This window comes from Mastigoproctus giganteus, chromosome 2 (assembly GCF_048544385.1).
Source record: "Mastigoproctus giganteus isolate SK-2022 chromosome 2, ASM4854438v1, whole genome shotgun sequence".
Taxonomy (NCBI): domain Eukaryota; kingdom Metazoa; phylum Arthropoda; class Arachnida; order Uropygi; family Thelyphonidae; genus Mastigoproctus; species Mastigoproctus giganteus.
This window is the reverse complement of record NC_143576.1, coordinates 157,405,793-157,420,592: the sequence shown is the minus strand read 5'-3', so window position 1 is coordinate 157,420,592 and position 14,800 is coordinate 157,405,793. Positions and strand designations below refer to the sequence as shown.

Here is a 14,800-nt window from a genome sequence, read left to right as displayed (position 1 = left end):
TTATAGATATATACAAAAATAGAGCCTCCATACCTGTGTGGTCAGGAGCAGGAATGCAGTAGCATATGCTTTGAGTAGACAGGGTTTCAAGCCCCTGACTGCTAAATACAGCCAACCTGCCAACCCACACTGGACCAGCATGGCAGATTGTGGTCCATTTTCCCTCGACAATGAATCATTGAGGAGGCTTCCATCCTGCAGTGGATTGATAATGGCTGCAGTTTATCTTTACCTTTTTTTATACAAAAATAGAAATTCATAAAAAAACTAAATTTGTGTCTAAAATCAGTTTGAAAATACCAGAAATAATCATCTGGAATTATATAAGAGTGATTGCATTTTGGCTCACACTTATATTGAAGATTTAGTATTAGATTGGAAAGCATATCTGCATTTCATTCTTTGAACTTGTGCTTTTGATTACCATGATAACTTGTGTTTCTCTTTCTGATAAAGCATAATTGAAGTATAGTGAAGTATCAGTTCATTCCATAAGTGATGTGTGTTAAAAACTCTTTTCCATCAAGATAGTATTGTAGACTTAAGTGGTAATCTGAATGCAAGGTCTTTATGATATGGAAGCTGTAGAATATTTTTTCACCTATGCTTTTTGACTTGGCTACATGAGATTTGAGTACTATTAGGATACATACTGTCTTGATGAAATTTGACCAATTGTGCTACACCCTTGAGACTAGTCAAAGATATTTTTCTTGCAGTGTAGTGCTCAGACTTGGCAGTTTTTGCAAAAGATATGAGCATTATCCACCTGCACAACATGCTAATTGTCCCATGAACACACACTTGTACAGGCATAATATACATGAATGCAATGTGGTCCTAAGATGCTGGGGGTGCCATAAAACCAACAGCAGTAACTTCAGATGTGATGGTTTCATTGGGCTGTAACAGTTTAAAATAAACCACACCTTGAATGCATAGAAAACTTTAATGTGATGAAAACCATGTCTTGACTGTGTTATATCACATCCTCCCATGAATCTACTATTGGTGATGCTTTACGTTATAATAAAGAATCATCCACTTTTCATCCCAATAAAGCATTAATTAAACAATAGTGCTTTAAGTTCATGAAACGGAATGTTTAGGTGATATCTAAGATTGTCTCTGCTAAAAACATATGTAGAGCCCCACTTTTCAGTTTTGATACTTTTCCCAGCCATTGCAAGTGATGATGAATAGTGGAATGGGTTAAATTGAGTTCCAACAGTTACAGATCTTCAAGTGTGGCTATCAGCAGATCAGTGTGAACATATTCCACCAGCTAAGCAGGCCTGTAACTAATTGACCTGAACTTCTGTACCATACCATTGTTACCATTTTCTAACATTCTCTCATAACACACAATTTTTTTTTTTTATTTTCTTAAATTCTCAAAGCATTATATGCCTCATGCATATCTTGATATCATGTACTTGAATTTCAGGAAAGCTTTTGATACCGTTGCACATGGAAGACTATATAAATTGGAGCAGTATGGAATTCAGGGCAAGCTGCTGCTATAGATAAGGGATGGTTGAGTGGGAGAAGACAGAGAGTGGTAATCAATGGACACTGCTCTTTGTGGACTAATGTTATTAGTGGAGTCCCCCACGGTTTGGTATTGGGCCCATTATTGTTTTGTATATTTATCAATGATATTAATGAAGGTATATCAGGCTTAATGTGCAAGTTTTCAGATGATACAAAGGTTGGCAGGATTGTTAATGACTGTATTGACATTGTGCTACTGCAACAGGGTCTAAAAAAAGTTGAGAAGATGGGCTAAGAGGTGGCAACTGAAGTTTAACATTGACAAATACAAAGTACTGCTGGATAACAGTAACCTCAGAGTAACATACCAACTGTGCAATACTACCCTCAGTCTTGTGGAGAATGAAAAAGACCTAGGAGTAATTGTGCAGTCAGATATGAAGTTTTCTGAGCAGTGCAGACAGGCGGCCAGAGCAGCTCATGAAATTTTGTCAATGATATACAGGCATTTTGCTAGCCTTTCCCTTTGTATAATGTAATGAACAGGCCACACCTTGAGTACTATATACAGGTCAGGAGGTCTCATTTTAAGAAGGACCCATATCTTCATCTTATTTTAAATTTCTGAAAAATATGGAGCACTGTTAACTCATTAAAACTTGCATATAGGCTGAGGCTAACATCTACCAAATTATCATAGAAATATTACATGTTATGTGCACAGCTGCATATGTAAATAAGACAAGTTTAGCAATGTAAAAAAACATTACATATGATGCAAGAAAGCAAGCTTATACAGAATCAGCCAAAAAATAATTTTAAAAATAAAAAAAAACTTCCCATTTCACCCGTCTATTTGCTCCAAAATTTCATCTTGTTCTTCCTTGAATTTATTTAAGCTATCAACTTCCACAACGACAGATGGAAGTTCCAGCAATTAATTACTAACTGGCTAAAGGCAAATTTCCACACAACTGTCTCATCAATTTGAATTTATGCCCCCTTAGGTGTGTAACCTGAGCAAAAGAATGAATGCCATCAGCATTGAGCTTGCTGAAACCATTCAAGGCCTTATAAACCTCAGTCAGATCACTTCGCAGGTGTCTGTCTACATTGCTCAGAACAGAAAATTTCATATCTGACTGCACATTTACCCCCCTACTCAAATCTTTTTCATTCTCGACTAGACTGAGTGTAGTATCGCACAGTTGGTATGTTACTCTGGGATTACTGCTACCCATATGCAATACTTTGCATTTGTCAATGTTAAACCTCAGTTGCCACTTGTCAGACAATCTGGCCAACTTTTCTAGATCCTGTTGCAGTAGCATAATGTCATTAACAACCCTGCCAACATTTGTATTATCTGCAAACTTGCACATTAAGCTTGATATATAAGCCTGATTCATCACTATCATTGATAAATAAAGAAAACAGCAATGGGCCCAACACAAAAATTATTTAAATTTTTAATTTATTAATTATTTTAATATCAAAATTATTTTTTGCATCCAGTTCCATTGTGACCACATCATAGTATCCAATCAAATTGGTCAGACAAGACTTTCCCTTAACAAACCGTGCTGTGTCTGAACTATAACTGCAGTCTTGTCTAGATGATCCTGCAATGCTTCTTTAACCAGTGACTTCATTATTTTCCCTCTAACAGAAGTTAAACTAACAGGTCTGTAATTAATTGTGTCCCCGTTTGATCCTCCTTTGTGAATTGGAGATATGTTTGCACATCTCCAATCCTTAGGGACCTCGCCTGAGTCCAAGGATGCTCTCATAATTATGGTTAAGGGTTTGCTTACTCCCTTTGCTGCCTCCTTTAATATAACTGGATAGATCCCATCCACCCAAGATGCCTTTCTTATGTTTAATTTCAACAATTTCTCCTCCACTTTGCTCTTGGTTATTACAAAATCATTTAGCTTCCTGTTGTATTTTGATAAGCTTCTGGCCTCCACTTACCTACAGAATTCCTCATGTGTGAATGTAGATGCAAAATAGTTATGATACTTAGTTTAAAGTTTAACTTAGATAGAGATTTTGTAGGTATTACTTAGTATCGGTAAGAGTATCAAATCCACGTGCAAGTTGCAGCTCCAAACGAGAAGTTTTTTAGCCATATTTAGCCGCTTTATTGACCAATTGTTATATTAAATTATTTTCTATAAGTAGCTTATAGACCTGGTCAGGATCCTTAGTTTATTCTGAATTGAGACAACAAGATTTGGAAGTTAATTAATACTTAAATGTCTGTAGATTTACTGTTCGTAACTTGCCGCCATTGTTATACAATACAATGTTATATCCCGAACTAGATAGCATAAGCTTAGTATAGTATATAATATAATATTGTCAATTAATCAGTAAAATCTATTAATCTTGTTAAACTTCATTGTCAATTAAATTGTACTTTTCAACTAAATACATATAACGACTTAGATTACAAACGTAACATAATTAATTAATACATAACTTGATACAGAAGTCATATAAATGGAACTTGTAGATAATACTCAATATTGAAAAATATATATAGCGTTATACCTTTGTTGGGATACAAGTTTAGGGTTATAATTTTGTACTGAAATTGAAATTTTATTGAAATTAAATCGAAATCATGACTCAGACCAGAGCAGCAAAGCAAAAGGCTCAAACTAATGGGAGTGCTGTGGCTCAGGAGAGAACTGAGGGGGGCAGTTGCCCTCTGAGTCACAGCATTTTAAAATGCACTGCTTGCCTGATGTTTGTGGAGCAATTGGGTATGGGACATGATATTGCCATGGGGGATGTCTTTGTATGTGTGCACGATGTAGTGTAAGGAAATCAGGCGACAACGTTGTTATGGGCCTATATGAGAGCTTGAAGGACAGGGTGGATGCCCTCAAAGGATCTAAATTGAGGGGCCCATCAAGCTCTCAGCTGCCCACATCAACGCCAGACCTTGCACTTGGTCATCATGCAACACAGTGGCAACCCCCAAGGCAGAATGCGCTGGTCCCACAGGAACTAGTAGTTGTTGGTGACTCTATTGTCAGGGAAACGGGGAACATGCTTTGTAAAAAGGATAGGTGGAACAGGACCAGGATATGTCTGCCAGGGGCAAAGGTTGATGACGTAGAGTGGATATTATCTTTTAAGGGCACAAAAGGTGATATAGTTGTACACGTTGGCACTAATGATATTAAGAGTAGGAGACCAGCAGAATTACTTAAGAAGTACAGGTCACTTTAAAAAAAGTCGTGAATTAGGGCTGAATTTGAAAGTGTCTGCAATTAAGCCCAGACACTTAATTCTGCCCTGGAAAGATTGTGTAAGGCTCAAGGGGTAGAATTTTTTTTCACCCTGGTCTGTACTTGTTAACAGGAGAGACTGCTTCTACAGAAATGGGATACACTTAAATAGAAAGGGTGCAAGAATATTTGCTGATGCTATTGAGGCAGTGTTAGGTGGGTCGGAAAACTGCTAGCTTGGGGGGATATAAGGACTAACAGATTAACAGTAGCCACTGGCAGAGGTGAAAGTTATTCTTGCACTGCTTCTATTGGAATAAGCAGCAGCCTGGAAAACAAGATGCAGGATATTTCACAGACTGCTGGGAGTCATTGCGGTACAAGTAAACACATGGGTTGTGTTAGGGTAGCTAAGAATAGGAACAGGTGCATGTATACTTGCATGTTCACCAATGCTAGGAGTTTGGTAAATAAATTTGATGAATTTGAGGTATTTCTCAAAACATCAAAGGCAGATATTGTTGGGATTTCAGAGACGTGGTGTCACACAGATATAAGGAATACAGAACTGGAATTTGTGGAATACAATGTATACAGAAAGGATATACAGGACAGGAAGGGAGGAGGGGTTATGCTATTAGTTAAGAAACACATAAAATCCAAGGAAGTGAAGCCAGTCGATATCGCTGGACAGTGCAGTGTCGAGTCAGTTTGGTGTGACATAAGCATTGGGAGATCAAAATTGAGAGTAGGAGTGTGCTATAGGCCTAATGACTCTGATGAGTATTAATAAGAAACTGTAGAGGGAAATAGAGTGGGCCAGTAAATCAGAGCATCTTATAATGGGGAATTTTAATTTCCCAGATATTGCTAGAATTTGTGGGTTGGTCACTCACACACTAGCAAGGCTTTTGTGGATTTATTGGATGATTGTTTTCTACATCATCATATTCGGGAGTCAACTAGAGGGAGTAATACTCTTGATCTGATTATCAGTAGTGATTCTTCATGCATTAAGAATCTGCAGATAAAGGAACCACTAGGTGGCAGTGAGCACAGTGTGCTGAAGTGGGATTTACTCAAAGAGGTAACTACCATCAGGGTAAAGGGAAGGGTTTTTGCTTTCGTAAAAGCGACTATGATGGTCTGGGACAGTATTTAAATTCTATACAGTGGGACCAACTGATGTTACCAACAGCAAATTCAAAATGGGAAGCATTCAAAGAACTTATCTTGGAAGCTACTAGGCTTTACATACCAACTAAGAAATATTGTTCAAGGTTTAGGCCTAAATGGATGTCAGATGAACTAATTAGACATATGGCAGAGAAGAAAAATGAATGGGATACATATAAATTAATGGGTGACATGGAAGCCTATGATATATATAAGCTGGTCTGTAACCAAGGCACAAAGGAGATTAGGCAAGCAAAGGCAGATTATGAGAAATCCTTGGCAAAGGATGCAAAGAAAAACAGAAAAGAGTTCTTTACCTATTTAACTCTAGAAGGAAAGGGATGAATCAGATTGGTCCACTGGATATTGATGGTTCAACAGTTGAGGATCCTGCTCAGGTGGCTAACAAACTAAATGAGTATTTTGCATCTACATTCACACATGAAGAGTTATTCAGGAAGGGGAATGCCAGAGGTGAAGTAAACTCTGGCAATGAGCCAGATAATTTTTGTTATAACTGAGAGGAAAGTGGAGGAGAAATTGTTGAAGATAAACATAAAAAAGGCAACCAGGGTGGTTGGGATCTACCCAGTTATATTAAAGGAGGCAGCAAAGAAAGTAAGCGAACCCTTAGCCATAATTATGAGAGCTGCTTTGGACTCAGAGGAGGTACCCATAGACTGGAGATGTGCAAATGTGACCCCAATTCACAAAGGAGGATCAAAGGTGGGCACAAGTAATTATAGACCTGTGAGTTTAACTTCTGTTCCAGGAAAATTAATGGAGGCACTGGTTAAAGAAGCACTGCAGGAACATCTAGACAAGACTTCAGTTATAGTTTGGACACAGCATGGTTTTGTTAAGGGAAAGTCTTGCCTGAACAATTTGATTGGATACAATGATGCAGTCACAAAAGAACTGGATGCAGGGAATAACTTTGATATTATATATTTGGATCTTAGAAACGCTTTTGATACTGTTTCACATGGAAGACTGCTGCAAAAATTGGAGCAGTGTAATATTGGAGGCAAATTGCTGCAATGGATAAAAGGATGGTTGAGGGGGAGAAGACAGAGTGGTAATCAATGGACACTGCTCATCGTGGACTAATGTTATTAGTGGAGTTCCTCAGGGTTCAGTGTTGGGTCCATTGTTGTTTTCTATATTTATAAATGATATTGATGATGGTATATCAAGCCTAATGTCCAAGTTTGCAGACAATACAAAGGTGGGCAGGGTTGTTAAGGACACTACTGATGCTATGCTGCTGCAACAGGATCCGGAAAGGTTGAGCAGATGGGCTGAGAGGTGGCAAATGAAGTTTAATATTGATAAATGTAAAGTACTACATATGGGAAACAGTAACCCCAGAGCAATGTATCAACTTTGTTGTACTACACTGACAGTGGTAGAGAATGAAAAGGACCTGGGGTTAATTGTGCAGGCAGATATGAAGTTCTCTGAGCAGTGCAGATGGGCTGCAAGAGTAGCTCATGGTGTCTTGTCAATGATATGCAGGAATTATTCCAGCAAGGATAAGGAGGTGATTATTCCCTTGTATAAGCCAATGGTCAGGCCAAACCTTAAGTACTGTATACAGGTCTGGTGGCCTCATTTCAAGAAGGATGTAAAGCTGCTGGAACGAGTTCAGAGAAGGGCAACAAGATTAGTAAATGGAACAAAGGGTTGCTCTTATGAAGAAAGGCTTAAGTTTTGCAAATTACAGTGTCTGGAGACTAGGCACTGGTGAGATGATCTGATAGCGGTGTATAAAGCCTTGAATGGTTTGAGCATGCTCAATGCCAATGGGATTCCTCCTCTTGCTCAGAATAATCACCTGAGAGGGCATAAATTCAAATTGAGGAAAGACAGATGTAGGATAGATGTGCGGAAATTTGCCTTTAGCTAGTAGGTAGTTAGTTGGTGGAACAGACTTCCATCCCTTGTTGTGGAAGTTGATAGCCTAAATAAATTTAAGGCTCAGCTGGACAGGTATTTCGAACGAACGGAGGGGTGAAATGGGAGTGGTTTTTTTTTTTGTTTTTTTTTTTTTTTTGGCTGATGCTGCATAAGCTTGCTTTCTTGCATCATATGCCTCTACTAATGCTAATGCTAAATACTCATTCTGTTTGTCAGCTACTTGAGCAGGATCATCAACAGTCATACCACGGTATCAAGTAGACCAATCTGCCCTTCTAGAGTTTACATAAGTAAAGGAGTCTTTGCTGTTTTTCTTTGCATCCTTTGCCAAAGATTTTTTTGTAATGTGCCTTTGCTTGCCTAACCGCCTTTGTGGCTTGATTACAGACTACCTTATATCTACCATAGGCTTTTGTGTTGCCTGATAAATGCATCCCACGCATTTTCCTTCTCTACCACAAGTGTCATTAGTTCATCTGACATCCATTGAGACCTCAACCTTGAACAGTATTTCTTAATTGGTATGAAAAGCCTAGTAGAATTTAAAATATAAATTTTAAAAATATAAAATATAAACTTTATATAAAATATAAAGATTATAAATAAAAGCAGTGATCCTCAATGAAAGTTTCACAGATTTCAGCCAGTTATATATTTATAGCATGAAACTTTTACTTTTAGTTCTGAACTTTGCTTGGTTATGTTACAAGGGATATTTTATTAAAATTTTATTTTATAAACTTAGGTTATCTGAAATTTTCACAAAATGATTTTATCATAACGAGTTAAATCTGCATAGCACTTAAACAGAGTCAGAAATGTTTGAAAATAGTCATCTGTTGTATATCAGATAATATCCTTTCTCTTGTTTTTAGATAACAGTGGTAGTGGTGGAAAAATTGCAGCAGGTGTTGTAGTGGGTTCTCTACTGCTTGTTTTAGCTGGAGCTATAGTCATTTACGTGTATCTGAAATTCCATGGAAGGACAGCACCAGGAACAAGTGTCTCTTTTGAAAATCCTACTTACATGAGAGACAGTTTATCTCTGCAGGTAAATTTTCTTTTTTTTTTTTTAAATCGATTTTTATGAAAAAAACACTTGTTTTAAAAAATGTTTTATTTTAAATGTTGTTGTATTACGATTATAAATTATCTAAACACTGCTTATATATATGTCCATGTTTCAAAACCATAGGGGTGAAACTGTATCCCTTGCAAGTTGCAGGGGTTAGGAACTGGTTGATCCCTGCAATCATCAAAACCATGAATAGCAAATACTTATCCTGCTGTTGGTCACTTAGGAGTCTGGCTCTCAATTTTTTTTTTTTTTTTTTTTTTTTGTTCTAATTCATTCTCATCTTACTTGAAAGCCAATCTGTTCATTCAGAAGCAGCTCACACTGCTTTCCAAGGTAATATTTTGGCACAGTTTGTCTATTAAAAATATGAGAGCTTTCTGTTGAATGGGATGAAAATGGGTCAGAAAATTGCCAGTATCTTGAGCATGATTTCATGTGGCTGACAGCAGGTAAATTAATGGGAAAAAGGGAAATTACATTCCTGGTGAGTTGAAAAATACAGAAACATTATTATTAAATAATAGAAGTAGAAACAGTAATGTAAGTTATATGTACAAGGTTTGATCAAAAAGTCTGGTGAACAACCTTATAATTCTTGAATGTATAACAGTAGAAAAAAAATTGACTGAAGCTTACAGTAATATTTTTTGAACATTTGCATGACTGGTGCATAACATCAAATTTTAACTTGTTGTTACTGACTAGTCTAATTGAAAGCTGCTTGTTTTCTCATTTGTGACATGTACTGAAAATGATGAAATTTTAACATGTGCAAACATAATTTTTTTTAAGCTTGGAAAGTCAGGTACAGAAACACATGAAATGCTCATTACAGTTTATACAGGAAAAAAAAACAGTTTTTGTTCTCATGAGGGAAATTTTTAGCTTGAAGATGAAAGAAGCAGGTGCCCATCAACATCAGAAAATTGATTAAGACATCAATAAAGTCCTCACCATCAAATCAGTTTGATGACTGACCATTTGAAAAATTTCTGGGTGGCATCTCTTTCATTGGTTCAATTTAGGCCATTCTGACTGAGGATTTTGGCTTCAAATGAGTGAGTGTCAAGTTTATTCCTCATTTCATCTCAGTTGTTTGAACAAGCTGTGTTAGTTCCTGCATGGATATAATCCAAAGATTGAGTGCCAATGCTCCCAGTAGAAAACAGCATTGTCACCTAGGTCAAAAAAGGCAGTAATCAAAATCACAACTGTTTTGGAACCAACCAAAATAGTGCTTTCAGTAACTGTCAGAATGCTAAAATATTTCGAGAAATTCTGAACAGATACTTCACCAATTTTTTTTTTTTTTTTTTTGGCCGATGCTGCATAAGCTTGCTTTCTTGTATCATATGCCTCTACTAATGCTAAAATGCTAATGCTAATGCAATAGCCAACCATCGTGGTAACCTAACAAACAGTGCTTTCAAGGATATAAAGCATGGCAAGACAAGAAAAAAAAAAATCTTCTCAAGAAGTTTTAGAAGACTTGAGGAAGCAGAGATTGGGCTAAACATGTTAGGGAATTTGGTAGTCTGCATTTTGTGAAGTCGTCTTATAAAATAACTGCCCACTTTAGTAGGAAAGTTATTTAATAAGGACTGGACAATTTAGTAGGAAAGACATGTTTTTACATGGTCTTATTGAAGATTAATATAAAGGGGTTCGATTATGAAGAGGTTAAGACAGTGGTTTTCAACCTTTTTTTAATAACGGTACCCCTAAGTAATTTATTTTATTTTATGACACCCCTACTCAATTTTCTACCTGTTAGATCTGTCTCTCTCTCTGTATATATATATATATATATATATATATATATATATATAATATTAAAAAATGTTATATGATAGTTATTACAATAATATAATAACTATAAACAAAATTACAATTCATAATACAAATTATATATATATAATAATTTTATTCTTTATATAGAGGAATTAAATAAACATCAATTATAGATCACCACAAAATTAAAAAAGATACCGTACACCTTTTTATAATGAAATAAATATATAAATTTAAAAAAATAAGTTTAAGTAACTTAAACCCAAATTACGTGGCACCCCTGGAGTGTTGTTGCGGCACCCTAAGAGGTTTAGACTGGATTGCAGGAAGTTTTCTTTTAGCCAGTATGTTAATTGCTGGAATAAGTTACCTCCATGGGTGGTTGAAACTGACAGTTTGGAGAAATTAAAAAGTCAGCTGGATAGACACACGCATGAGAGGAAACCTTTTAAGGAAAAGCTTTGTTGAGGTCAAAGTTCAAACTTTTAGACTGATTGAGATCTTTAATCTTTTAGGTCAGCACCACAGCTTTCTGGCATATCCCAAGAAATTGCAGAGGCAGTTTTGAGACACTGGAATGCATCCACCTTCACCAACTGTATCTGGAATGCATCTTCTTCTTCACCAACTGTATTTGGTGAAGCTGGAACTTGGAAGGTTAAAGTGGATAGAAACTGGTTCATGACCAGACTGAAAAAGTAATGCTGGTTAGTTAAGTAGACATCCTTCAGATATGTAAAATCAGAGGTCAAGAAGATTTTTGAGTGAATTATGCAGTGTTTTGCTTAGCCAATTAATGGGCTTGTGGTTTGACTTGAATTTTCCAGCTATGCTTGATTCCCGAGATTTAATCACTATTGAATTATCATTTCATTGGTGAAAATAAGGATCTGGCCAGATCCTTATACTGACGGGCCAGATTATAAGTTCTTCATTGTCATAGTTAGTACAGGTACAATCAATCCAGAAGAAGGAGGAGTAACTTGCTCTGTGTGTTTAAAGTTGGTGGACATTATAGTGAGTATGAAGCTCTATAATGGCTTCTGTAACAAGAGTTGAAGTAAGTGGGTTCAGACAGGTAACAAACAACCTACTGGCATGAAAAATGATAAGAGGGTTGAAACACAGAAAAAGCTTAGAATCAGCAGTGGTTCATTTCCATGTTCTTGATTTTGGAGGCAGTAGTGTCACCGGGGTTCGAGCCGTGACCACCAAATACAGAGGATGCGGAAAGGTCAGGGAATGACCACCACATATCCCCAGAGCAATATGGCCTTAGTTGCTAATGCTCTTAAAAACCAAATAACAACAACAACAACAACAGCAGTGGTGTCCCCCCCCCCCAAATTTCTGGCCCTCTATTGAAAGGGCTCTGTCATTGGCATAATTTGCTATTACTGTGCCATCTTGGCACTGTTTTTGCTATGCTCTGGCTAGAAATGTGACCATATGACTGCACCATATCAGTTTTGTTAACTGGGTGTGGTTGGCAGAGTGGCATCATGACAGCAGGGCAAAGTGAAGTGTTAGCAGAAAAAAAATTTGATGAGTCGATTGACAGAGCTTACATTTTCACCAGTGTTACAGGTTTTCCATCCTCTCCAAAATAAGATTCTTTATTTTTAATGTAGTTGCAATTATTATCAAGGTGAAGTGGAGGTTTAACTTCTGGCTAGCTTTGGAAGTGTTCACCACCTCTGTATAGAGTTCTTTATTTCTGCTGCCATGGCAATTATCAATGGGAAGCAGAACTCTTTGAAAGAGTGCTACATTAATGGATGAGTAATGCAATGATTTCCACTACAAGGGATGTGGGTAAGGCACAGCCTTACCCACATCCCTTGTGGTGACCTTAGAGTCAAGTTACTGCAAATTTGTTGCTGCAAATTGTCAGTTTTTTTTCCAGGACAGAAATGGCTTTAATCAGGATTTGGCAAGCTTGAAAAAAAAAAAAAAAACTTTGTGCATTTTTTTTTTTTTTTTTTTTTAATTACAAAGCTGAAAATTTCCTGTCTGATTGCTTCATTAGGTATTTCAAGCTGTTTAACTGTTCGTCCAGGAATGAGTTAACATCTGACAGATAAAAGCAGACATTAGAGCTAGAGCAGAGTGATGCAATTTGTGTGGCAGCATCCCACTTGCGGCGCCTCCGTAGCCAGGTGGGAAGGAGCAGCAGTGCGTAGCACATGCTTCTTGATTAGACCGGGGTTCGAGCCCGTCACCACCAAATACGGAGGATGCGGAAAGGTCAGGGAATGACCACCGCATATCCCGGAGCAATATGGCCTTAAGTTGCTAATGCTCCTAAAAACTAAATAACAAATAGCATCCCACTTGCTAAATTCTACTGTGGACATAAACACTTATGTCAGTCATGTCAGCTATATTGCAGCAACTCTGAAGCTAATCCCCTGGCTAACACTGAGATTGGTTATATTTGTATGGTGGCAATAAAACTAATACTTTTTTCATGATCTTCAGTTATCACTATGGCACTGTTGACCAAGAGAGTTTCATAGCTGTTGTTTGGGTGTGGCTCCATGAACCACATCTGGTTGTGGACATGTAAAGAAAAAATTAATGCAAAGCAGTGGGTACAGTGAAGTCCTGGAGGAACTGACCTCTGAAAGAGTAAAAAAGGAATTGACCTGGAAAGAGTGAAAAAAGGATTCTTTGAAGCAATCAGTGAATGCTCCACAGAATCCTTTGGGGAACCAAGAGAATTTTTTTTGAAAATGATTACACAAAATCCCAACTGATTTCCACTACAAGCATGTGTACTGGCAGTCTGATGGTTTGGGTTTGCACTTCATGGTACAGTATTGGACCAATAGTTTTTGCAGATGGTGTAAAGTGTGATCAAAAGGTTTGACTAACTAGATAAATGAACCATTCATTTATCTAGTCAGTCTAAATTAGCACACATTGAATAGAAGGCATTTTATGAAACACATCTTAAACTCATTTTAAAATGTATTTCATCACATGTGTATCATAAATCCTCAAATTTTGTTTAATGTTAGGGAAAAACTGCAACAGAAACTCATAAAATGTTAAAAACAGCTTTCAGAGAAGTTATGTGTTATTTGAAGATTTTTCAGTGGTTTGCAAAGTTTAATGAGGACTACTTATCCATTGAAGATGATCCTCTGCCTGCCCTTCAACTTTTAAAAACAATAATTCAGATGCTAATGTTTATGATTTGATCAGGAGGAATGATCAATGTTTAGCTATCTGCAGTTACTAATGGAACTGTTATTTCTTATGGGACATGCCAGTCAATGTTAACACAATATTTGGGAATGTGATGCCTTTCAGCCAAGTTTTTGCCTTGCTTCCTTCCTGATGATTACAGAGAGCAGAAAGTTCTCGTATGTCAGGATCTTCACCAATGTGCTACTGCTGACCCACCTTTTGGTTTTTTCATCATTACTGGTGACAAAATCAAATGTGAAGCACATGCTTATTGTATTGAAGCACCTCCATAGCCAGGTGGGCAGGAGCAGCAGTGCATAGCACACGCTTCTTGATTAGACCGGTGTTCGAGCCCGTGACCACCAAATACGGAGGATGCGGAAAGGTCAGGGAATGACCACTGCATATCCCCGGAGCAATATGGCCTTAGGTGCTAATGCTCCTAAAAAAAAAACAAAAGAGCTTATTGTATTTTTTGACTCACAACACATTTTTCATTATGAATTTGTTCCGTATCATCAAACAATGAACTAGGAATATGACAAAACAGTTGTATGGTGAGTGTAGTGATGCTGGAAAAGTGGATCTCGGGAATTTGAATGCCCAATTTAATTATTGTGAATACCATACAAAAACTATAAGTAATTCCACAAGAAGCCTATCAGAAATATTCAAGAAGTTGGAGAAGCATTGGAATCTGTGTGTACAGTGCCAAGGAGAATACGTTGAAGGAAATCCATCCAAAAAAAAGCAGGTAGGCTTCATTTGTGGAAACTGCAGTTTAACATTGATAAATGCAAAGTGCTGCATATGGATAGCAGTAACCCCAGAGAAATGTACCAGCTGTACATTTCTCTGTAGCACTACACCCAGGGTAGTGGAGAATGAAAAAGACCTGGAATTA

General features: G+C 37.2%; 1 protein-coding gene across 2 annotated transcripts in view; it reads left to right on the top strand.

Annotated features, from left to right (window-relative positions):
• LOC150089688 (Ig-like and fibronectin type-III domain-containing protein 1) overlaps positions 1 to 14,800 on the top strand; it is a 337,470-nt gene that overhangs the window by 321,025 nt on the left and 1,645 nt on the right. For both annotated transcript variants that reach the window (XM_090389599.1, XM_090389600.1), the window contains one exon: positions 8,708 to 8,883. In XM_090389599.1, the coding sequence (XP_090245725.1) occupies positions 8,708 to 8,883 (176 nt within the window). The remainder of the gene's footprint in view (positions 1 to 8,707; positions 8,884 to 14,800) is intronic.